The following is a 25306-nucleotide window of genomic DNA, read 5'->3' as shown; positions in this document are numbered from 1 at the left end:
CCTTTTGTCTGTCTGGATACAGAGCTTCAGTCTGCATCATCAACTACCCAGGGAGGAATTTAAACTTCCACACAGAGACCTTCATCTCTGAGACCCCATACATGTGAGTCTGAGACCCCATACATGTGAGTCTGAGACCCCCAGAAAGTACTGCAGGAAATGTTCAAAGAGAATGGAAGCCAAGAACATTTACCTGAGGTGACCTAGTATCAAGCCAGGTGAGAGATTCATGTGTCTTTGTTTGCCTGGTTGACTAATTTATAATTTATTTACTTTATATGTTAAAATGTGTCTGTAAGACTCAGCAATGCAGGGGTTGTTGTTGACAATTAATTGAGGGATATAGAGGTTCAACTGGATGAGACTGAAGGAGGAATGGAAGACATAAGGTGGTTCCAGTAAAGTTAGAACCTAGGAGGTTTGCAGTTAAAGAAGTAGGAAAGGGGCCAGGCATGGTGGCTCACACCTGTAATCCCAGCACTTTGGGAGGCCGAGGCAGGTGGATCACCTGAGGTCAGGAGTTCGAGACCAATCTGACCAACATGGTGAAACCCCATCTCTACTAAAATTACAAAATTGGCCGGGTGTGGTGGCGCACATCTGTAGTCCCAGCTACTTGGGAGGCTGAGGCAGTAGAATCGCTTGAATCCAGGAGGCAGGGGTTGCAGTTAGCTGAGATCATGCCATGGGCACAACGGAGAAACTTTGTCTCAAAAACAAACAAACAAAGAAAAAAAGAAGTAGGAGAGTAGAATGTAGAATATCGGTGTGGATGGATGTGCAATGACTTGAGGGCTTATTTTTAAAATGAAGTTGAGTGTATTGGAGCATGTTTCTGTATTCATTAGAAAGATCTAGACCAATGGGCTGCTTACAAATACTACCTCGCAACAGTAGTTCACAAGACGGACATTTCACAGTATCTTCTCTCTCTCGTTAAATATTCCCCTGAATAAAATAAATGTTACTTGATAGGTCAAAATGGGAACACTAAAGAGTTTTTACTTGCCATGACTTTCTTATTTATGTATTTATTTATTTTACTTTATTTAGCTTCTGGGATACATTTGCTAAACGTGCAGGTTTGTTACAGAGGTATACATGTGCCGTGGTGGTTGGCTGCACTTATCAACCTGTCATCTAAGTTTGAAGCCTCACTTCCTGTTGAGGCTGAGTATACTCTATCTGAGGGTTTAGTAGCTTTAATTTTCTCCATTGCAAATTATGCATGTTCTATGCTTTTATATTCTGGTTTCTGAGGGGTTTTTTTTATTATTTTGATTGCATTCTTTCAAACAATGAATTGGAAGCTTTTTTTTCTACTAACTTTCCTGAATAACATTTAATTGTTTTGTGTATGTACAGATGTATGGTTGAGGGAGTATGCAAAATTACATTGTTTTGCCAACGGAATCATGAAGCCAAGCAATATAGAACTCTTGGTTTTCTGTCAAGAGAACACAGTTCACTCCCTTGTTGAAGAGGGGAAGAGTCATTCTCTGGAGGTATCAATGTCTGTGTTCCCATCACAGTCAATGCTCTGCAGATCCAAGGGATCTAATCAAAGACAGGCTCCTCAGTTTAGACTGTGGAGAAAACCTTCCCCCAGGATTGGGATACAGTGTTAACGGATTACATTTCTGGAAGGCAAGCAGGTCCATAGTGAAGAAGTAATAAAACTGGATTCACCTCTCTTTTAATCTGGTGTCTTAGATACAGAAAATGCAAGAAAAATAAAAAAGTTCCATGCAGAGCAATGTCTCACAGGGACATGATCTGCTCAAGGCTGGAGTAACGGGAGAAAGTTTGCCTAATGAGCAGCTGCACAAAGCTGTACATTTCTCCCCTGCTGCTGTCCCTCAGCACATGCTACCTTGGGCTTGATGGGACATGCTTTCCTTTTGGAGTCCTAATCTGGCTCGTTATCATCTGATTAAACCTCACTTTTATCTCTCCTAAACATTTGAAGCTTCATATGTTTATATAATATGAAATTATAACCTTAGATACTGTTTCCTCCCCACATTTTAAGCATTTTCCTGTTATATTCTTCAATTTCCAAGAAGAGGCGATTTGACCGTGAATTAGTGGTGCATTTTTATGTCAGTAAATTATTACCGTCATATTTTTCTGTAAGATTTTTTCAGACTTTCCTCCTGTGTTGTTTCATACAGCTGTTTTAAATAACTATTCTTCTTTAATTTTTATTTTTAGTTCTGGGGTACATGTGCAGGATGTGCAGGTTTGTTACATAGTAAACATGTGCCATGATGGTTTGCTGCACCTATCAGCCCATCACCTAGGTATCAAGCTCAGCACACATTAGTTATTTTTCCTAATGCTCTCCCTCCCACCACCCCACCCCCTAGCAGACCCCAGTGTGTGTTGTTCCCCTCCCTGTGTCCATGTGTTCTCGTTGTTCAGCTCCCACTGATAAGTGAGAATGTGTGGTGTTTGGTTTTCTGTTCCTATGTTAGTTTGCTGAGGATAATGGTTTCCAGCTTTAATGATGTCCCTGCAAAGGACATACACCATGGAATACTATGCAGCCATAAAATGAAATAACTGCTCTTAACGTAATAGCATTCTCACTCATATTCTATTTTCCATAAGATTTTAGTTTTTCATAAACCTTCTCTTTACACAAAGGTTTATACAGAGGTTGAGTAGTATGTAATGCATAACACATGTGCTTTTTATGTTTGGCTATGGTTTTTTTGTTTGTTTGTTTAAAGCTCATCTTCCCTTGTCCTTTCTCAGTTGATAAAAGGTATGGAAATATTTTGTGCTTTTATGTTAAAAATTGGTTCTCACCCAGGGGTAATTTTGTCCCCCAGGGGACATTGAGCAATGACTGGTTTGGCTGTCACCCTGGGGAGCGTCAGTAGAGAACAGGGAAGCTGATAAACATCGTACAATGCACAGGACAGACCCCAACACAATAAATAAGCTGACCCAGAGGTTCCTTTTGTACTTCCTTTTTGAATAATTGATTTTTATCATTTGTTCATTTTTTTTTCCCTAGGGGCTTTCAATCCATCAGTATCGTGACACAGAAAAGACATCACCACGTTTGATATTTGGTAAATTTCCCTTTGTCTTTTCTGATTTTTGCTGGGCCTCAGGGATATAAGAAAAGTTGGAATGTTTCCAAAACTAAGGAAGCTTTTTCTTCCTTAAGGTCTCTCAGGGACTATGTGAGCTTAGTAGGTAATTTTTGCCTTCAGTTCCAATCAATTTTCTCTCTCTGCCTCTTGGTTTTGTTTTCATTTTTTATTTTGAGACAGAGTCTCATTTTGTCACCCAGGCTGGAGTGCAGTGGCGTGATCTCAGCTCACTGCAGCCCCTGCTTCCTGAGTTCCAGCTATTCTCCTGCCTCAGCCTCCCAGGTAGCTGGGATTACAGGCACACACCACCACGCCTGGCTAATTTTTGTATTTTTAGTAGATGGGGGTTTCACCATGTTGTCCAGGTTGGTCTTGAACTCCTGACCTCAGGTGATCTGCCCGTCTCGGCCTCCCAAAGTGCTAGGATTACAGGCATGAGCCACCAAGCCAGCCACCTCTCTGCTTATTAAGCAGATTTTTATTCTTTAAACATAAGTAGGAAAAGGCCATCCCAAAATGGAACCTCGAGGTTCTATATGCGTGGGAAGTTTCCAAACTGGAACTTCTAGGTATCATATCTGTATCCTCTTGGGGAAAGATAACTTGATATCAAGAACTTGCCTGGTATCCATTCCTTTCTAATACTGTCAGTGGGATGAGAAGCATGAGGGAGTAACATGGCTCCAGGAAGCCATGGCTGCATGTGTGGATGTGTTGTGTGTGTGTGTGTGTGTGTGTACGTATGAATTCAGGGTGAGCAGAGGTTTCAGACATAGGGAGCCGGAGCTCTATGTTTCAAAAGGCAACCCATCAGATAAAAGTCAAATCTCAAGAAAATATTAGTAAGCAGAATGGGCATGCATTGCAATTCATGAAACACCTTTGCAGCCAAATTAATACAGTGAAAATGCACCAATATCTGGACAGAGGGACCCTTGTGTCTTCAAGTTTCAGCAGCTATGAGGACACTTCCTTCAACATCCTCCGACAGCCCTCACCTCTTGCTCATTCCTCTGCCACACTGTCTTCTTCGCAGTCCTCGAATATCTGAAAGAAGCACATTCCTCGGGGTCTTTCATTGATCATTACTTCTACGTTGCACACACTTCTGCAGGGAACACAGTGACGCCCACCCTGTCTTCATTATGGTCTCTCTTCAAATGTCACCTTCTCTGCTGGTCCTGTCTGAACATCTGGTAAAATCTAATACCCCATCCACTGTTTCCTTCTAACCTCCTTCTTCATAGGATGCATCACCATCTGACATCATGGATGGCATTTTAAAAACATACTTATATTTTTCATTCATCATTAAATATTAGGGAGTTGTTTATTTATTTTTTGTTTTATTTTATTGTTATTATTATTGTTATTATTATCATTATTATTATTATTTAAGACAGTCTCGTTCTGTCACTCAGGCTGGAGTGCAATCACGACATCTTGGCTCACTCCAACCTCCACCTCCCAGGTTCAAGCAATTCTCCCGCCTCAGCCTCCTGAGTAACTGGGATTACAGGTATGCACCACCATGCCCGGCTGATTTTTGTATTAGCCAGGCATGTACTAGTATTAGTAGAGACAGCATTTCACCATGTTGGTCAGGCTGGTCTCGAACTCCTGACCTCATGATCCGCCCACCTCGTCCTCTCAAAGTGCTGGGGTTACAGGCGTGAGCCACCGTGCCTGGCCATTTTATTATTTTTTTTTAAGACAGGATCTCACTCTGTCACTTAGGCTGGAGTGCAGTGGCGCAATCTCAGCTCACTAAAACCTTCATTTCCTGTGTTCAAGCGATTCTCATGTCTCAGCCTCCCGAGTAGTTGGGGTTACAGGCACTCGCCACGATGCCGGGCTAATTGTTTTTTGTATTTTTAGTAAAGACAGGGTTTTGCCATGTTAGCCAGGCTGGTCTCAAACTCCTGACCTCAGAGCACCACTTACTCATTGTCTAGACAGTGCTTTGGACATGTCAAATTTCACCATATATTCCCCATATGCATGAAAGATTTTCTCGTTAAAATTTTAGAATGTTTTTTACTAGAGACGGGATTTCACCATGTTGCCCAGGCTGGTCTCAAACTCCTGACTCAGGCGATCCACCTACCTCGGCCTCCCAGAGTGCTGGAATTACAGGCATGAGCCACTGCACCCGGCTGATATTAACTTCTTGACTGTAGAGTATAAGTGAGAATATTTCTGATATGTTTGTAATGCATGCTTGTGTCATGTTCTCTTTCTCTCTCTTTTGGAAGTCACATCAACAAGATGAAACCAGGGAATGAGACACAAATTTCACAATTCCTTCTCCTGGGACTTTCAGAGGAGCCAGAATTGCAGCCCTTCCTCTTTGGGCTGTTCCTGTCCATGTACCTGGTCACTGTGCTGGGGAACGTGCTCATCATCCTGGCCACAATCTCAGACTCCCACCTCCACACCCCCATGTACTTCTTCCTCTCCAACCTGTCCTTTGCAGACATCTGTTTTGTGTCTACCACTGTCCTGAAGATGCTGGTGAATATCCAGACACAGAACAGAGTCATCAGCTATGCAGGCTGCGTCACCCAGATGTGCTTTTTCCTATTCTTTGCAGAACTGGACATGTTTACGCTGACCAGGACGGCCTAGGACAGGTCTGTGGCCATCTGCCACCCCCTGCACTACACGTCACCATGAACCCCAGACTCTGGGGGCTGCTGGTTCTGGCATCCTGGATCATGAGTGCCCTGAATTCCTTGCTACAAAGTTTAATAGTGCTGCGGCTTTCCTTCTGTGCAGACTTGGAAATCCCCCACTTTTTCTGTGAACTTAATCAGATAATCTGCATTCCCTGTTCTGACACCTTTCTTAATGGCATAGTGATGTATTTTTCAATAGCACTGCTGGTCGGTGGTCCCCTCGCTGGGATCCTGTACTCTTACTGCAAGAGTGCAATCTCATCAGTTCAGGGGAAGTACAAGGCACTTTCCACCCGTGCATCTCACCTCTCAGTTGTCTCCTTATTTTATGGTACGAGCCTAGGTGTGTACCTTAGTTCTGCTGCTACCCACAACTCACACACAAGTGCAACAGCCTCAGTGATGTACACTGTGGTCACCTCCATGCTAAACCCCTTCATCTACAGTCTGAGGAATAAAGACATAAAGGGGGCTCTGACACAATTCTTCAGAGAGAAAACAGTAAAAGAGCTGTTTTTCAAGAAGGGCCTTTGTTTCCAGAGCTCTAAGCCCCAGACCCAGAAATTGTGATTTATTAGTCAGATTGTGGAAGTAGAAATGGCTCCTTCTATTAATTTCTTGGACCTTCACACTCTATGATCGTAACTGCTTTGTAAAATATATGCATTTTCTTTAAGAAGTTTCCAGCTCTCAGATAGTCAACCATTTTCTCCTTTGTGATTTTCCTACTTTCTCAAAGTTATTCCTAGACTAGGGTCAGAAACAAGGTGGAGATTCCTGATGGTCTCATGCAGTGGTGAGTTGCATTCACGCAAAGAACCAAGAATGGCAACTACAAAAATTATTAATATAATTTTATTGTGGATGAATAACTGAGTCCACAGTTTTCTGTTTGTGTCTGTCATTTCTTTCTCTATCGCTGCCTTAACTGCTCCTCCTCACAATGTAAAACTTTACTATACTAGTGTGTTTATGGCCAGTGGTGGCATTTTATCCCCTTCATTAAGATCCTGTTCTCTAGTCATCTCCACGTCCAAATGCCTACTATATTTCTTATTAAAAACAAAGAAGACAAACATTGCTTATGAAATCTATGGTTCAAGTGTAGCCTAAACAGACAAATTAGCATATGTCGATTGAGTTCATCTGGACTTAGACTCAGAGATTATCTTAACTATGGCATAGTAAAATTTTTACTCATACATGGACTTACTCTGGAACATTTGGAGTGTGGAATCTTGGTGTCCATGTGTAATGAAGTTTGTTCATTTGAGTGAACAATTTGATGTATAGTCTATATAATTTTATTGTATCATCTTCATTCTACCTAAAATTTTCCTGTGCTTCCTGCAAATACAACTCTTTCCAGACCCCACATGGCTAAAACAATGTTGAACCAAAAGAACAAAGCTGGAGACATCACACTATCTGACTTCAAACTATATTATGAAGCTATAGTACCTAAACCAGCTTCGTACTGGCATAAAAACATACATATGGGCCAAAGGAATAGAGACAAAAACCCATAAATAAACACACATATTTACAGCCAACTGATTTTAGACAAAAGTGCCAAGAACGCACATTGGCGAAAGGACAGTCTTTTTAATGAATGCTACTGGGAAAACTGGATATCCACATTCAGAAAAAGGAAACTAGATTCCTGTTTCTTGCTATATACAAAAATTAACTTTAAATGAAATAAATATTTAACAGAATACCAAAAACTATGAAACTACTAGAAGAAAATACATGGGATATGCTTCATAAAATTAGTCAAGGTAAAGATTTTTCAAAATAAAACTTCAAAAGCATAGATTACAAAAGTAAAAATAGATGAATGGGATGACATCAAACTAAAAAATCCTCTCCACAGCAAAGGAGATAATTGACAGATCCAAGAGAAAAGCTGTAGAATGAGAGACAATATTTCCAAACTATACATCTGAAAAGTGGTTATCCAGAATGTATTTTAAAACTCAACAGTGGGAAAAAATAATTTGATCGATAAATTGGCAATGACCTGAGGGCACTTTTTTCAAAAGAAGACATACAAGTGTACAAGGGTCCATGAAAAGTGCCCAAAATCACAGAAATGCAAATTGAATCCACAATGAGATGCCACGTCATCCTAGCTAACAGGGCTATTATCAAAAGACAGGAAAAATAACAAATGCTGACAAGGATATGGAGAAAGAGGAAATCTTATACATTGTTCATGGAATGTAAATTAGTATAGCCATTATGGAAAACAGCATGTACGTTCCTCAAAAAGTTAAAAATAGAATATGACTCAGGAATCCCACTACTGGGTATTTATCCAATGGAAATGACAATAGTGTATCAAACAGATATCTGCACTTTCCTGTTTATTGCAGTGTCACAATAGCCAAGATACAAAGTCAATCTAAGTGTACCTTAGTGGATGAATGGATATTAAAATGTGGCATATGTACATAATGGAATACTATACAGCCCTCTGTAAGAAGGAAATACTGTGATTTGCAACAAAATGAATGAACCTAGAGAGCATTATGTTAAGTGAAATATTCTAGGCAGAGAAACACAAATATCACACGATCTGAATCATATGGAATACAAAAAAGTTGATCTCATAGAATTATAGAGTAGAACAGTGGCTACCAGAGGCTACGGCTGTTGTGGGAGGAGGAGTGAGGAGATGCTTGTCAAAGGATACAAAATTGCAGCCAGGAAAAATATGTTCACCAGATCTATAGTACAGCATGAAGATTTTATATTTAATGATGATACATGGCGTTTCTGAAAAATGCTAACAGAGTGGATGTTAAGTGTTTTCACTACAAAAATGATAACTATGTGAGGTAAAACATACATCCATTAGCTAGCTAACCATTCTGTAATGTATATATACCTAAAAATGTGATGTTTTATGTGATAAATACATACAATTTTATCTGTCAATTTAAATAAATTTTGAAAAATTAAATTAAATAATCTTTAGAAGGTGCTATTCTCAGGGCAACTTGCATAAAAAGAGCCAAATATATCTCTTAAGAGTAACCAGATGCTTTATACATGAAGAATTAAATGACAGCTCTTTAACCTTTTTAAGAAGTCCAAAATTTCTCATCGTTTTGGCAAAAGCATCATGAATTCAAGAAATGCAGGACTCGCGGTTTTTTATCGGAATAGAGTTCACCCCCCTGTTGAAGAGGAAAATAGCAATAATTCTGGAGATATCAAGGGCTGTGTACTCATCACAAGTGAATACCTTGGAGACCCAAAGAACATAGTTAAGACAAGTTCCTTAGTTTAGACTTAGGAGAAAACCTTCCCTCGGGAATGGGGAATAGAGTAAGGCATTAGGAGGTTAGAACTCTGGAAGGCAAGCAAGTCCATGGAGAATGAATAATAAAGACTGGATTCATTGCAGGCTTAATATGGTGTCTTGGGAATAGAGAATGCAGGAAAAAAGTCAATTCAGTGCAGGGTAAAATCCCAAAGGAAAATGGTCTGCCCAGGGTTGGAATAACAAAAGGAAGTGTACCTGATGAGCAGATATACAAATCTGTAAGTACCTCATTGGCTGTTGTCACTCAGCATGTGCAACCTTGGGCTGGATGGGACATACTTGTGCTTTTTGGAGTCCAAATCTGCTGGCTCAGGTACTGAAGCTTTCCTTTCTCCTACTGTCTTATCTCAGCACAGAGCTTCCATCTCCACCACCAACCATTCAGGGAGGAATTCACACTTCCACATGGAGGCTTTTCTTTCAGAAAACCAGTCAAGGTAAGTCCAAGAGTCCAGCAGGTGCTGCGGGAAAGGGTCAGGGAGAATGGGAACTGTGAACGTGAACCTAAGGTCACCTGAAAGCCAAACCAACCAATGCTAGAGTGGAGAGATTGTTGTGGTTGTTTGCTAGCTTGCCTGACTAATTAATTGATTCAGGTATTTACTTAGGATACTAAAAAGAGATGTGAACATTGAATTCAGCATTGGAGGATGATTGTTGACAATGAAGTAATAGTAATAGAAGCCCAATTAGAAGAGGAAATGAGAGGATTAAAGTGGCTCCAGTAAAAGTAGCATCCGTGCCCAAGGATCTTTACAATTAAGGGAAGATGAAAAATAGGGTACCACTGTAACAGTTAAAGAAAGAGGAAAGAAACATGAAAAGCGGCTCAACAGTCAAAGGCAGGTTTATTTTGGAGAACAAACCTGAGAAGGGCTTCTGGCTGAGTTAGGTCAGAGATACTCTCTTTCTTTTTTTTTTTTTTTTTTTTTTTTTTTTGAGACAGAGTCTCACACTGTTGCCCAGGCTGAAGTGCAGTGGCGCAATCTCAGCTCACTGCAACCTCTGCCTCCCAGGTTCAAGCGATTCTCCTGCCTCCGCCTCCCAAGTAGCTGGGACTACAGGTGCCTGCCACCACGCCCAGCTAATTTTTTGTATTTTTAGTAGAGACGGGGTTTCACTATGTTGACCAGGCTGGTCTCAAACTCCTGACCTCATGATCTGCTTGCCTCAGCCTCCCAAAGTGCTGGGATTACAGACGTGAGCCACTGCGCCAGCCAAGGCACTCTCTTACAGACTAAGAGTTTTTAAGGGTTCAAGGCGAGAGAGCTTATCACCGGCTTGGAATGTTTCTGTGCCTCTTTGTCTTGCTTACCTGGAGAGAGAGTTTTTGTGTCTGTTCCCATACATCTTCTTGCAGCTGCAGGCATACCCCCCAAGTCTGCTTTGAGCTTCACTATCTAGTGCACCTAAAGGGAAAGGATTCTGCTTATTAGAGCCCACTGTTTTACTGGGGCCCACTGTGTGAGAGCCAGGTTTGGTGGTTACCCAAGAGACTTTCCCCTCCCTCTGTGCCCAAGCTGTCTTATCTGTGTTTTACTGTCTGCTCTTTCTGGCTGCTTGTTGTTAGAAGAGAAGTGATTTTCTTAAGATGCACGAGGTTAGAAAAGGAGCTGGAACTTAAAGTGCGGTTGTCCAAGATGACAGTGCTCCTGCTCTGTCACTTACCTGTGGAGAGATATACTCTGAAGAGAGGGATTTGTTTGTTTGTTTGTTTGTTTTTAAGAAAGGGCATATTTGACTGTCTTTCCATATTGGTGGGAAAGATCCAGACCAATGAATTCCTTTCAAACACTCTCTGACAATAGCAGTCATGAGGTACACATTTTGCAATGTCTTCTCTCATGCTAAGCATTCAAATGAAATAAAAAACTTATTTAATAGGTGAAAAGGTGATATACTAGCAATCTTCGCCATTTTTTTACTAGTGAAGCTAAATATATCTGTGTATTTGTTAGACATTTACAGCTATTGCAAATTGTACATGAACTTTCCTTTTGTAAAATGGGTTTGTAATATTTTTAATCCTGTTTTTATTTCATTTATCAAAATATAAGACTTGGAGTTTTTCATCAATTTTGGCATTTGTCTTTTATTACTGTTATATAACTTTCAATGTATTTGAGGGAAATGTGTGAAAGCTTAGAAGTATTGTGTAGCCAAATCCATTGATCGTAGTGTGCTCCCCTCATTGCTGCATGAATGTAGAAAGTTCTTCTGCATCTTTTGGACAAATAAATTGTCTTTTATGCATGCATTTCCAACTTTTTTTCTCTCTTGTTTTTTATTGTGCTTTTTGGCTTTTTGTATTAGATCTCTTCTTAGAAGTTGCATCGCCTTTGACCATCATTTGGTAATCATTCTTTATCATCTGACTAAAGACCACCTTTCTCATAAATATTGGAATCCTTATATCATTATATAGTATGAAACCATAACCTTAGATACTACTTCTTCCCATGCTTGTAATCCCAGCAGTTTGAGATGCCGAGGAGGGTAAATCACCTAAGGTCAGGAGTTTGAGGCCATCCTGGCCAATATGGTGAAACCCAGTCTTGACTAAAAATACAAAAATTAGCCAGGCATGGTGGCATGCGTCTGTAATCCTAGCTACTCGGGAGGCTGAGATAGGAGAATCGCTTGAACCTGGGAGGCAGAGGTTGCAGTGAGCCGAGATCGCGCCATTGCACCCCAGCCTGGGCATCAAGATTAAAACTCTATCTCAAAAAAATAAAAACAAAAAATAAAATAAAACACAGCTTCTTCACTGTAGAATATGTATGACAGCATTTCTGGTAAGTTTGCAATGCATGTTTTTCTCATGTTCTCTTCTTTCTTGTGTGTTTTTTTGTTTGTTTGGGTTTTTTCTTGGTAGAAACATCAACCAGGTGAAAGCAGGGAATGAGACACAAATTTCAGAATTTCTTCTTCTAGGATTTTCAGAAAAACCAGAATTTCAGCCCTTCCTCTATGGGCTGTTCCTGTCCATGTACCTGGTCACTGTGCTCGGGAACCTGCTCATCATCCTGGCCACAATCTCAGACTCCCACCTCCACACCCCCATGTACTTCTTCCTCTCCAACCTGTCCTTCGTAGACATCTGTTTTGCCTCCACCACAGTCCCAAAGATGTTGGTGAACATCCAGACACAGAGCAAAGTCATCACCTATGCAGGTTGCATCACCCAGATGTGCTTTTTCGTACTCTTTATAGTGTTGGACAGCTTCCTCCTAACTGTGATGGCCTATGACCGGTTCGTGGCCATCTGTCACCCCCTGCACTACACGGTCATCATGAACCCTCAGCTCTGTGGACTGCTGGTTCTGGTGTCCTGGATCATGAGTGTCCTAAACTCCATGTTACAAAGCTTAATGACATTGCAGTTGTCCTTCTGCACAGACTTGGAAATCCCTCACTTTTTCTGTGAACTTAATGAGATGATCCACCTTCCCTGTTCTGACACCTTTGTGAACGACGTGGTGATGTATTTTGCAGCTGTGCTGCTGGACGGTGGTCCTCTTGTTGGGATCCTTTACTCTTCCTCTAAGATAGTTTCCTCCATGCGTGCAGTCTCGTCAACTCAGGGGAAGTACAAGGCATTTTCCACCTGTGCATCTCACCTCTCAGTTGTCTCCATATTTTATGGTACAGGGTTAGGGGTGTACCTTAGCTCTACTATGACCCAAAACTCACACTCAACTGCTGTCACCTCGGTGATGTACACTGTGGTCACCCCCATGCTCAACCCCTTCATTTACAGTCTGAGGAATAAAGACATAAAGGGGGCTCTGACACAATTCTTCAGAGGGAAACAATAAAAGAGCCATTTTTTGGCCGGGCACAGTGGCTCATGCCTGTAATCCCAGCACTTTGGGAGGCAGAAGTGGGCAGATCACGAGGTCAGGAGTTCGAGACCAGCCTGACCAACATGATGAAACCCCATCTCTACTAAAAATACAAAAATTAGCCAGGCGTAGTGGCATGTGCCTGTAGTCCCAGCCACTCAAGAGGCTGAGGCAGGAGAATCGCTTGAACCCATAAGGCGAGGTTGTAGTGAGCTGAGATCATGCCACTGCACACCAGCCTGGGAGACAGAGTGAGACTCTGTCTCAAAAGAAAATAAAAATGTTTTTAAAAAGACCCAGTTTTCAAGAAGTGTCTGTGATTCCAGAGCTCTAAGCCCCAGACCCAAAAATTGTGATTTATTAGTCAGATTGTGAAAATAGAAGTGGCTCCTTCTGTTAATTTTTGGGGATTTGTATGATCTTAACTGCTTTGTAAAATGTATGCCTTTTATTTAAAAGCTTTCAGCTCTCAAACAGCCAACAGTTTTTTTGTCCTTTGTCATTTTCCAACTTTTGCAAAGTTATTCCCAGACTAGGGTCAGAAACAAGGTGGAGATTCCTATTGGTCTCATGCAATAAGGAGTTGTGTTAGCCCAAATAACCAAGAATGTCCACTCTAAGGTCATTAACATGATTTTACTGTGGATGCCTAGCTGAGACCACAGGTTTTCCTTTTTCCATTTGTCATTTCTTTCTCTATCACTGCCTTAACTGGTCTTCCTCACAATGTAAATTTTAATATACTAGTGTGTTTTCTAGCTACTCTTGGAATTTTATTCTCTTCCTTAGGATCCTGTCTTCTATTCTGCTTGGTGTCTACAGTGCCCACTATATTCCCTGGTAAAAACAAGGAAGACAAAAATTGCTTATTTTTTATTTTTTATTTTATTTATTTACTGATAGATTTTTGAGACAGAGTCTCGCTCTGTCGCCCAGACTGGAGTGCAGTGGCGCAATCTAGGCTCACTGCAAGCTCCACCTCCCAGGTTCACGCCATTCTCCTGCCTCAGCCTCTTGAGTAGCTGGGACTGCAGGCACCCACCACGCCTGGCTAATTTTTTGTATTTTTAGTACAGACAAGGTTTCACTGTGTTAGCCAGGATGGTCTCGAACTCTTGACCTCGTGATCCACCAACCTCAGCCTCCCAAAGTGCTGGGATTAAAAATTGCTTATAAAATACACGTTCCAAGTGTAATCTAAACAGAAAGACAAGTGAGCATACATAAATTGACTTCATCTGGCCTTAGACTCAGCAATTACCTTCAATATGACAGAATAAAACTTTCAGTCACATATGGAATTACTGTGGAACATTTGAAGCATAGAAGCTTAGTGTCCATGTGTAATGAAGTTTGTTCATCTGAGAGATTGAGTATCATGGTCCATATAATTTTATTGTATTAGCTTCCTTACTTAAAATTTTCCAGTGCTACCTATAAATATGACTCTTTCTGTTGTACTAACAAATATCTTCCCCTTTAAAAATTGTGTCATAAACATTAAAGTGCAGATAAGTGAACAATATGTGTGTTTCATTTATCAGCAGTTGCTTTATATATTTTATACTCTGAACTCTCTTCAACTCTCACAATCAAAGGAATGCACGCACGTGAGCTTGGATTTCTGCCTATTATTGCCTCTAGGAATAGAAATTTGTGTGAATCAAGGTCACAATTCATTCCCTCAAAAACATATATGTCCTTGCAACATTTCCTGGCTGCCTAGAAAAAAAGGAAACAATACTCTCGTTTTAATACAGTTATCTGACATAAGCATCAATATCCAGGTTATCATTAATGCTGCCTCAAATATAAGAACCAATGTTAAAAAGTAAGAAGCGTTAGAATATTTTGAATGTCTTTAGATCTGTTTGCACCATTTATTGTATCAGTAAGCTACAGCTGCATAACAAGCCATCCCATTAGTCAACGGTTTAACGTCCTGCTTTTTTATCACATAGGAGTTTATGTTGGGAAAGTTTTTCATTGGGATTAGGACATAGGGATTTTGAAGAGGACAAAATATTCAGTCCATGTGACTATCCAAATCTAGTTCGTTTTTGAATTTTGAACAGGAAGGACAATTTGACAGAAGAAGATCAAGAGAAGTGGTGGAAACTCACAAGGCGTCTTACAACTTCTTCATAGACATTGGACATCTCGTGAATGCTCACATTCTTTCAGACAAAGCACATCACATATCTATGCTCCACATCAACACTGTAGGGATATACATGCCTCCCAATTGAGGTATTAGCAAAGCCCAGAGCCAAAGGTGGAGAAACACAATCTTCCTAAAGACAATAGGGAAGTTAATAAATAAGTAAAAATCAGATTTACTGGCATGAGAAACAGACATGCAAGCATTTCATACTTATGTCCACATTAAATGTTAATAAATGATGTGCTATAAACTTGTAATAAAATAAGTGTTCTATGAAGAATTAAAGGAGTTCTTGTAAGACTTCCTACAAGAATTGAAGTAGTAATTTGATGAACTAGAGACATAGTCAAGAATAGCTGACCTATCCATTGAGCATCTGCTCTGTGCAAGGTAATCTCCAATGAGCTTCAAAATATTGCTTACTTCTCACATAAACTCCATAAGTAGATGGAATTTTTTTTTTTTGAGACAGAGTCTCACTGTGTCACCCAGGCTGGAGTGCAGTGGCACGATCTCAGCTCACTGAAACCTCTGTCTCCCTGTTCAAGAGATTCTCCTGCCTCAGCCTCCCGAGTAGCTGGGACTACAGGTGTGTGCCACCATGCCCAGCTACTTTTGTATTTTTAGTAGAGACAGGTTTCACCATGTCAGCCAGGCTGGTCTCGAACTCCTGACCTCAGGTGATCCACCTACTTCAGCCCCCTTAAATCTCCAAAGCATTGACTTATTGTGGGAATACAGCCCCTGATACCTTAAGAAAATTTCTCTTTTTTTTTTTGAGACGGAGTCTCGTTGTGTCACCCAGGCTGGAGTACAGTGGTGTGATCTCAGCCCACTGCAACCTCTGTCTCCTGGGTTCAAGTGATTCCCCTGCCTCAGCCTCCCGAGTAGGATTACAGGCACCTGGGATTACAGGCACCTGCCACCATGCCCAGCTAATTATTGTATTTTTAGTAAAGACAGAGTTTCACCATGTTGGCCAGGCTGGTCCCAAACTCCTGACCTCAGGTGATCCACCCACCTCCCCAAGTGTTCGGATTACAGGCATGAGCCACCACGCCAGGCCTTAGAATGATTTTTAAATGATAGCCAAAGGTGATGTGATGCAACTTCCAGAAAGAGATCTAATACAAAAAGCCAAAAGTCACAATAAGGAAGAATGAACTGATGAAATCAGGTTGGAAATGTGTGTATAACATGAGATTAACTTAGCCAAACATCTACATTTATAAAGCAAAAAGGGCAACACGGAAGTGTGTTCATAAAGCGGCACCCCATGACAGCATTAGACAGATCATTGAGGCAGAAAACTAAACTTCAGAGATCCAAACGACCTCTTCACAAATGCCTCAGTTTAGACTTTGGAGAAAACTTTCACTCTAGGTTGGGTTCAGGTTTCAGACAGGTCTCTGGAAGATAAGCAAGTCCATATAGAAAAAGTAACAAAGGCTGGATTGGGCTGGGTACGGTGGCTTACGCCTGTAATCCCAGCACTTTGGGAGGCCAAGGCAGGCGGATCATGTGAGGTCAGGAGTTCGAGACCAGCCTGGCCAACATGGTGAAACCCCGTCTCTACTAAAAACACAAAAAGTAGCCAGGCGGGGTGGTACGTGCCCGTAATCCCAGCTACATGGGAGGCTGAGGCAGGAGAATTGCTTGAATCCGGGAGGTGGAGTTTGCAATGAGCCAAGATCATGCCACTGCACTGCAGTCTGGGTGACAGAGCAAAACTCTGTCTCAAAAAAAGAAAAAAAAGAGACTGGATTGACCTGATGTTTACCCTGGTGTCTTGGGAACAGAGTATGCAAGAAAAAAAAAAATTCTTTCAGTGCAGAGCAATGTCCCACAGGGACATGGTCTGCTGAGGGTGGGAATAACAAGAGGGAAAGTGCCTAATGAGCAGATACACAAATCCATAAATATCTCCGCTGCCACTGTCCCTCAGTGTATGCAACCTTGGACTGGATGGGACATGCTTGTTTCTTTTGGAGTCCTCAATCTGGCTCGAGTACTGATGCCTGACCTTCTCCTGCTGTCTTGTCTCAAGACAGAGCTTCAGTTTCCATCATCAACCACCCAGGGAGGAATTCGCACATCCACATGGACACCTTCCTTCCAGAAAATCCATCGGGGTAAGTCCAAGTGCCCAGTAGGTACTGTAGGAAAGGCTCCGGGAAAATGAGAGCCGTGAATATGGACCTGAAGTCCCCTGAAAGCCAATACAGCCAAGCCCAGAGCAGAGAGATTGCTTTGGTTGTTTGCTTGCTTGAGTCACTAATTGATTGATGTATTTATTTGTGATGCTAAAAAGAGAAATGGATGTTGAACTCAGCAATGGAGGATAATTGTTGACAATTGAGTAGCAATGGAAATGGAAGTCCTACTAGAAGAGGAAATGGGGGAAGCCTAATTAAAAGAGTAAAAGTAGAACATTTGCCCAGGGATCTTTGCAACTAAGTGGAGAAGAGAAATAGGACATTTGTTGTGGAGGTATATACACTAAAGTGAGGGCATTTCTTTTTTACTTTAAGAAGGAGTGGGCCAGGAGCGGTGGCTTACACCTGTAATCACAGCACTTTGGGAGGCTGACGCAAACGGATCACAAGGTCAGGAGTTCAAGACCAGCCTGGCCAATATGGTGAAACCCTGTTTCTACTATAAAAAAAAAAAAAAAAAAAATAGCCCCACCTGGTGGCACATGCCTGCAATCCCAATTACTCAGGAGGCTGAGGCAGGAGAATCACTTGAACCAAGGAGACTGCAATCTCGGAGGTTGCAGAGAGCCGAGATTGCGCCACAGCACTCCAGCCTGGGTGACAGAGCAAGACTCTGGCTCAAAAAAAAAGAAGGAACATATTTGAGTATACTTCTATATTAACGGGAAAATCACACCAATGAATCTCCACAGTTTATGAGGCACACATTTTACAGTATCTTCTCTCATACTGGGCATTCAAATGAAATAAAATTTTATTTGATAGGTGAAATGTGATATGGTAATGACCTTTACTTTGTAATTTGTTTTTGTTTTTTTTTTTTGAGACAGAGTTTTGCGCTTGTTGCCCAGGCTGGAATGCAATGGCGCGATCTCGTCTCACTGCAACCTCCACCTCCAGGGTTCAAGCAATTCTCCTGCCACAGCCTCCAGAATAGCTGGGATTACAAGCATGCACCACCATGCCCAGCTAATTTTGTATTTTTAGTAGAGAGGGGGGTTTCTCTATGTTGGTCGGGCTAGTCTCGAACTCCTGACCTCAGGTAATCCACCCGCCTTGGCCTCCCAAAGTGCTGGGATTACAGGCATGAGCCACCACACCTGGCCGTAATTATTTTCTTACTAATGAGGCTGAATAGATTTGTGTATTGGCTAGACATTTACCATTTACTGTCAATTGTCTGTGAACGTTCTTTGCTTTTGTATGATGGGCTCAGAGTGTTTTTATTCCTGTTTGGTAACTGCATTCTTTAAACATAAGAATCAGAGTTTTTCACCAATTTTGGCATTTAGCATTTAGGTCTTTTATGCACCTATCAATGTATTTGAGGAGAATGTGTGAAAGTTTATAAATTTTGTGTAGCTAAATCCTTCCATCGGTCACATCACGTTGCTCTCTTTGCTTCATAAATGTAGAAAGTTCTTCTGTATGTTTGGCTCAATTAATCTCATGTTGTACATACATTTCCAACTTGATTTCATAAATGCATTTTTCCTTATTGTGACTTTTGGCTTTTTGTTTTAGATCTCTTTCTAGAAGTTGCATCACATCACCTTTAGCCATCATTTGAAAATCATTCTTTATAATCTGACTACAGATCATCTTGATCTCTCATAAATGTACCAGAATCCTTATATCATCATATAAAATGAAATTATAATCTTAGGTACTATTTCCTCCCCATATTGTAAAAGACTTTCTGTTATATTTTTCAATTTCCAAGACTTGGATGATTTAATCTTGAATTCGTGACATATTTTGATATCGTAAAATTCCTATTATTTTTCTTTATATAAAGTTTGTTCACATTTTCTCTCTGTTGTTTCATACGGTTGTTTTGAAATCACTATGCTTAACCTAATTGCATTTTCACTACCATTCTTTGTTCTGTAAGTTCTTAGTTTTTGGTTTTGGGGGGAGTTTTTTGTTTGTTTGTTTGTTTGTTTGTTTGTTTTTGTTTTTTTGACAGACTCTTGCAGTCTCGCTCTATCGTCCAGGCTGGAGTACAGTGGCACAATCTCGGCTCACTGCAACCTCCGCCTCCCGGGTTCAAGCCATTCTCTTGCCTCAGACGTCCAAGTAGCTGGGACTAGAGGCATGTGCCACCACGCCCGACTAATTTTTGTATTTTTAGTAGAGACGGGCTTTGACCACTACACGTTGGTCAGGCTGGTCTGGAACTCGTGACCTCAAATGATCCACCCACCTCAGCTTCCCAAAGTGCTGGGATTACAGGCGTGAGCCACCGCACCTGGCCTCTATAAATTCTTAGTTCCTTTCTAACTTTGCTGTACACATAGACATTCATATAGTGTTTATACAAATGCATGAATAGTATTCTACACATATCACAAATGCACTTTACATTTTAGTATAATTTTAATACTTTGCCTTCCACTTTCCTTTTCTATTATATCAATACTATAAAATAGTATTGATTTTTTTATGTTAAAGTTATGGTTCTCACCTGGGATTGATTTTGTTCCCCAGGGGACATTAAGCAATGACATGCCTGGCTGTCACTTTGGGGAGGGTCAAGAGGCAGCAGGGAAGCTGATAAACATAGCACAATGTGCAAGACAGATCCTACCGCAATAAATGATCTGACTCAATTTTAGTGGTGCTGGGATTAAGAAACTTTGAGTTAATGAATATCTGTATTTTTTATATTTTTAGCCATATCAAGATTGTTTCCCCAAGATGTTGTAACATGTCACATTTCTGCCATGAAAATCAGAGAGCCTCCCCTTGCTACCTGTTTAAAAGTTTCAACCCCACCCATTGTGCCAGCATTTTATGTTTTTCCCAGGCTGATGGGTGGGAAAGAGATTTTTTGTTGCCTTAAACTATTGCTGGGTTTGAGTGACTATTCACGTGTATGATCATCATTTTGTGTTGCTGATTATCATGTGCCTATTTTCTACAGTTATCAGCATTTCAAATAATTTTTACAGATTATTGTATCATCATTTACTTTTTAAAGGATATTTTTGGTCATAAAGAGTTTTACATTTTATGGGCCAGGTCTGGTGGCTCATGCCTGTAATCTCAGCACCCCAGCACTTTGGGAGGCCAAGGTGAGCGAATCATTTGAGGCCAAGAGTTCAAGACCAGCCTGGGCAACATGGCAAAACCCCTGTCTACTAAAAATACAAAAATTAGCCAAGTGTGGTGGTGGGCACCTGTAATCCCAGCTGCTCGGAAGGCTAAGGCAGGAGGATTGCTTGAGTCTGGAAGGCAGAGATTGCAGTGAACCAAGATTGCACCACTGTACTACAGCCTGGGTGACAAAGCAAGACTCTGTAACAACAACAACAAAAAAGTTATCCAACTAAATTGAAATACAACCTTGTCATATATTAAATGTCCATAAATACTAAGACATATTTTCCGATTCACTCAACAAATTATAAGTGAGTATCTGCCGTGTGCCAGGACAGTCTAGGAATGTTACATATTATATAATTTTAAGCCTCGGTCATTGCCAATTAAAGTTAATCTATTTTTTTAGATCATCAAATTATTTTTATTTTATATCTTATTTCAGTTAATTGTTTATGTTCCATCCAATCTCGTTCAATACAGTTGTTTTGAAATCACTATATTTAACCTAGTTGTATTCCCATGATGTTCCTTTTATTTTGTAACTCCTCCTTGATTTAATGCTTTGTTATATAATGCACACATATTTATATACCTGTGTGGAAATGCAAAGGTCAACAGGGCAGGTGCAGGTCTGGTTCATTTGGATCTTTCAATATAATGATGAAGACACTGCAATGTAATAATATGTATAGGATGTAATTCCCTCAGGGCTAAATCATGTACCAGATATTATTCCATGTGAAAGACTGTAATTATCATGCTGCGTGCAGTATTTTATAGAGTAAGGTCTGGGGAGGCCTTTGTATGTTTGATGAAGACCAAGCCAGGACTAGAACAGGCTAGTGAAATTTGTCAAAATGAGACCAAAACACAAAGACCAAGAATAACAAAGAAACGATGCCACAGAAGAAAAAATGAGAAAGGGGCTGAACAATTGCTATTAGATTATGTGTATAAACCAGTTCCAACATACATGGAATAGGCACAGGAAATGCAAGTCTTCTATTTCTTAAAAAAAAATCCTTTATTGAATTGTTGGTTTATTCCATTTGCTGATTTTTTTTATTGAGATTCTCAATCTGTAAATGTCTTGACACAGAAAAGATACCACTACAGTTGTCATTTGGTAATTTTATCTTTGTCATTTATTATTTTTGCTGGGCATCAAGTGGATATAGCAGGACTCAGAGCATCTTCAAAACTAGAAAAGCTTTTTCTTTCTTATGGTCTCTCAGAGAGTACCTCAGTTCTTTAGTTCTTTTGTTCTCTGCCTCGGTTCCAATTAATTCCTCTCTCTCTTTCTCTGTTTATTTCTCTTCCTCCTCCTCCTCCTCCTTCTTTTCTTTTTCTTCCTCCTTCTCCTTCTCCTTCTCGTTCTTCTTCTTTTTCTTAGTATTTCTTTAAACACAAGACAGAAAATGGCCATCCCAAACTGGAGCCTCAAAGTTACTTGTGCGTGAAAGATTTGCAAACTGGAATTTCCAGTTACCATTTCTATATTCTCTCAGGGAAAAATAATTTGATATTGACAACTTGCCTGTTATCGATTTCTTTCTAGTAGTATGCTTGGCATTGAGAAGAGCATGAGAGTAACATGGCCCCAGGAGGCCATGATGTGCTGCATATGTGTATGTGGGGTGTGTGTGTGTGTGTGTGTGTGTGCATGTGCACTCCTTTAGGGTGAGAGCAGGTTTCAGAGAAAGGAGGCTTAGCCTATGTGTTCCAAAAGATAACATTTAAGACAGATACCAGAACTCAGGGCAAATGAGGGAAATGAAGAGGGGATGCATTTCACTTCATGGCTTACCTTTGCATCCAAATTCATAAAGGGCAAATGCATCAACATCTGGACAGAGGGCCTCCTTGTGCCTTCCAGTTTCAGCAGCTGTCAGGCCATCTCCTTCCTCAACATCCTCTGACACCATCTCTCATCCCTCTCATCTTGCTTATTCTCCTGCCACATCAGCTCCCTTGATGGCCTTGAACATCTGAAAGAAGCACATTTCTCAGGATGCTTTAGTGATCCTTCCTTCCACCTTGCACACCCTTCTGCACATTCACACCAGGTCTTCGTTATGGTCTCTGCTCAGTTACCACCTTGTCTGCTGGTCTAGCCTGAACACCCAGTAAAAATGATGCCTCATCCACGCTTTTCTTCTTATCTTCTTACTGTTTCTTCATAAGATTTGTTACCATCTGACATAGTATATGGTATTTTAAAATTTTACTTATATTATTTCCATCATTAGATTGTTGAGGCCTTGGTTTTATGGCACCATTCACTCATCATCTAAATTCCTGGAATATGTCAAAATTCAATTTACTTTATTAAAGTGCATGAAAAATTTTCTTCTTAAAACTATAGAATACATGCCCTCAGGGAAAGGCTGAGAGTGAGAAGGAACTCCAAATTAGAGATGCAAGGGGATCCCCAACAGGAATCAGATTCACACACAAAATATAGACGCTAACTTCTTGTAAAATGAAAGTTATGAGAAGCTGAGGAGGTTGGGGACGAAGAAAGTTGGGAAGATGTTGGTCAAAGAATAGAAAATGACAGTTAATGAGAAGGAATTCATTCGAGAGATCTATTGTACATCATGGTAACTATAGTTTATGATGATATTTTGTAATTTCAAAAATGACAAAAGTGGATATTAAGTGTTCTCACCACAAAAATGATAATTATGTGAGATAATGCAGATTTTAATTAGCTACAAATGGCCATTCACATTGTACTTCTACTTAAACACATTATGTTGTACATGATAAATAGATGCAATTTTATCTGTAATTTTATAAATACATATTTTAGAAAAAGAAATTAACTTCTTGTCTAAAGAATATAAATGACAACATTTCTATTAGGATAGTAAGGCATGCTTGTGTCATATTCTCTTTCTCTTTTTTCAGAAGTCACATCAACAAGATGAAACCAGGGAATGAGACACGAATTTCAGCATTTCTTCTTTTAGGACTTTCAGCAGAACCAGAATTGCAGCCCTTCCTCTTTGAGCTGTTCCTGTCCATGTACCTGGTCACCGTGCTCGGGAACCTGCTCATCATCCTGGCCACAATCTCAGACTCCCACCTCCACACCCCCATGTACTTCTTCCTCTCCAACCTGTCCTTCGTAGATATCTGTTTTGCCTCCACCGCGGTCCCAAAGATGCTGGTGAATATCCAGACACAGAGCAGAGTCATCAGCTATGCAGGCTGCATCACCCAGATGTGCTTTTTCCTACTATTTGCAGGGTTGGACAGCTTTCTCCTGGCTGTGATGGCCTATGACCGGTTTGTGGCCATCTGTCATCCTCTGTGCTACACAATCATCATGAACCCTCAGTTCTATAGACTGCTGGTTTTGGCATCCTGGATTCTTAGTGTTCTGAATTCTCTGTTACAAAGCTTAATGGTGTTGCCACTGCCCTTCTATACAGACACAGCAATCCCCCACTTTTTCTGTGAACTTAATCAGGTGGTCCATCTTGCCTGTTCTGCTACCTTTCTTAATGACATCATGATATATTGTACAACTGTGCTGCTGGGCGGTGGTCCCCTCACTGGAATCCTTTACTCTTACTCTAAGATACTTTCCTCCATACGTGCAATCTCATCAGCTCAGGGGAAGTACAAGGCATTTTCCACCTGTGCATCGCACCTCTCAGTTGTCTCCTTGTTTTATGGTACAAGCCTAGGAATGTACCTTAGTTCTGCTGCAACCCACAACTCACCCTCAAGTGCAACAGCCTCAGTGATGTACACTGTGGTCACCCCCATGCTCAACCCCTTTATCTACAGTCTGAGGAATAAAGACCTAAAGGTGCTCTGAAATGCTTCTTCAGAGGGAAGCAATAAAAGGACTCTTCTTCAATTAATGCCTGTAATTTCAGAGCTGTAATTCCCAGAGATAGAAATCGTGATTCATTAATGAGATTGTGGAAGCAGAAGTTACTCCTTCTGTTATCTACCTGGAGTTTCCGTTTCTTTGATTCCAACTGCTTTATAAAGTTTATGATTTTCCTTTAAAAAGTTTTCTGCTCTCAAGTATCCAATAGGATTTTTCCTTTGTCATTTTCCCACTTTCCCAAAGTTATCCCCAAAGTAGGATTGGAAATAAGGTGGAGGCCAGGCACAGGGGTTCACCCCTGTAATCCCAGCACATTGGGAGGCCGAGGCAGGTGGATTGCTTGAGGTAAGGAGTTCGAGACCAGCCTGACCAACACTGCGAAACCCCGTCTCTACTAAAATACAAAAATTAGTCGGACATGGTGGTGGGTACCTGTAATCCCAGCTACTCAGGAGGCTGAGACAGAATTGCTTGAATCCAGGAGGCGGAGGTTGCAGTGCACTGAGATGGCATCACGGCACTCCAGCCTGGGCAACAGAGCAAGACTCCATCTCAAGAAAAAAACCAACAAAAACAATTAAAAAAAAGTACAATGAGATTTCATCTTACCCAAATTAGAATGGATATTATTAAAAAGGAAAAATAAAACAGTTGTTGAGAAGGATAAGAAGAAAAGGGAACTCTTATACACTGTTGATTAGAATGTAAATTAGTAGATCCTTTATGGAAAATAATATGGAGATTTCTCAAAAAACTAAAATAGAACTACCATCTGATGCAGCAATCCCACTACTGGATCTATAACCATAGGAAAAGAAATCAGTGTATCAAAAAGATACCTGCATTTGCATGTTTATTGCAACACTATTCACAATAGTTCAGATATGGAATCAACCAAAGTGTCCATCAGTGCACAAATAGATAAAGAAAATGCAGTACATATACACAATTGAATACTATTCAGCCATAAAAAAGAATAAAATTATGACATTTGCAGCAACATGTAT

The 25306-nt window shown here is 40.6% G+C and overlaps 2 protein-coding genes and 1 pseudogene across 2 annotated transcripts; all 3 read left to right on the top strand.

The window, feature by feature from the left end:
- The first annotated feature begins 5474 nt into the window (after positions 1–5474).
- Positions 5475–6355, top strand: LOC129460194 (olfactory receptor 7A10-like; annotated as a pseudogene).
- A 5751-nt stretch (positions 6356–12106) lies between these two features.
- Positions 12107–12937, top strand: LOC129460193 (putative olfactory receptor 7A2). The gene is made up of 2 exons (XM_055237843.1): positions 12107–12461; positions 12747–12937. Exons 1-2 carry the CDS (start codon positions 12107–12109, stop codon positions 12935–12937), a joined length of 546 nt encoding a protein of 181 aa, XP_055093818.1.
- A 10441-nt stretch (positions 12938–23378) lies between these two features.
- On the top strand, positions 23379–24281 carry LOC129459184 (olfactory receptor 7A10-like). The gene has a single exon (XM_055235570.1). The coding sequence runs from the start codon at positions 23379–23381 to the stop codon at positions 24279–24281; it is 903 nt and encodes a 300-aa protein (XP_055091545.1).
- Positions 24282–25306: the final 1025 nt, after the last annotated feature.

The sequence above is a fragment of the Symphalangus syndactylus genome, chromosome 13, assembly GCF_028878055.3.
Source record: "Symphalangus syndactylus isolate Jambi chromosome 13, NHGRI_mSymSyn1-v2.1_pri, whole genome shotgun sequence".
Taxonomy (NCBI): domain Eukaryota; kingdom Metazoa; phylum Chordata; class Mammalia; order Primates; family Hylobatidae; genus Symphalangus; species Symphalangus syndactylus.
This window is presented reverse-complemented; position numbering and strand designations above follow the sequence as displayed.

Excerpts from the sequence above, each read along its gene's own strand:
- LOC129460193 (XM_055237843.1), top strand. The coding sequence starts at position 12,107 with ATGTACCTGGTCACTGTGCTCGGGAACCTGCTCATCATCCTGGCCACA. Across the intron at positions 12,462-12,746 it reads TCTGGTGTCCTGGATCATGA|TTGTCTCCATATTTTATGGT; the intron begins GTGTCCTAAACT and ends CTCACCTCTCAG.
- LOC129459184 (XM_055235570.1), top strand. The coding sequence starts at position 23,379 with ATGAAACCAGGGAATGAGACACGAATTTCAGCATTTCTTCTTTTAGGA.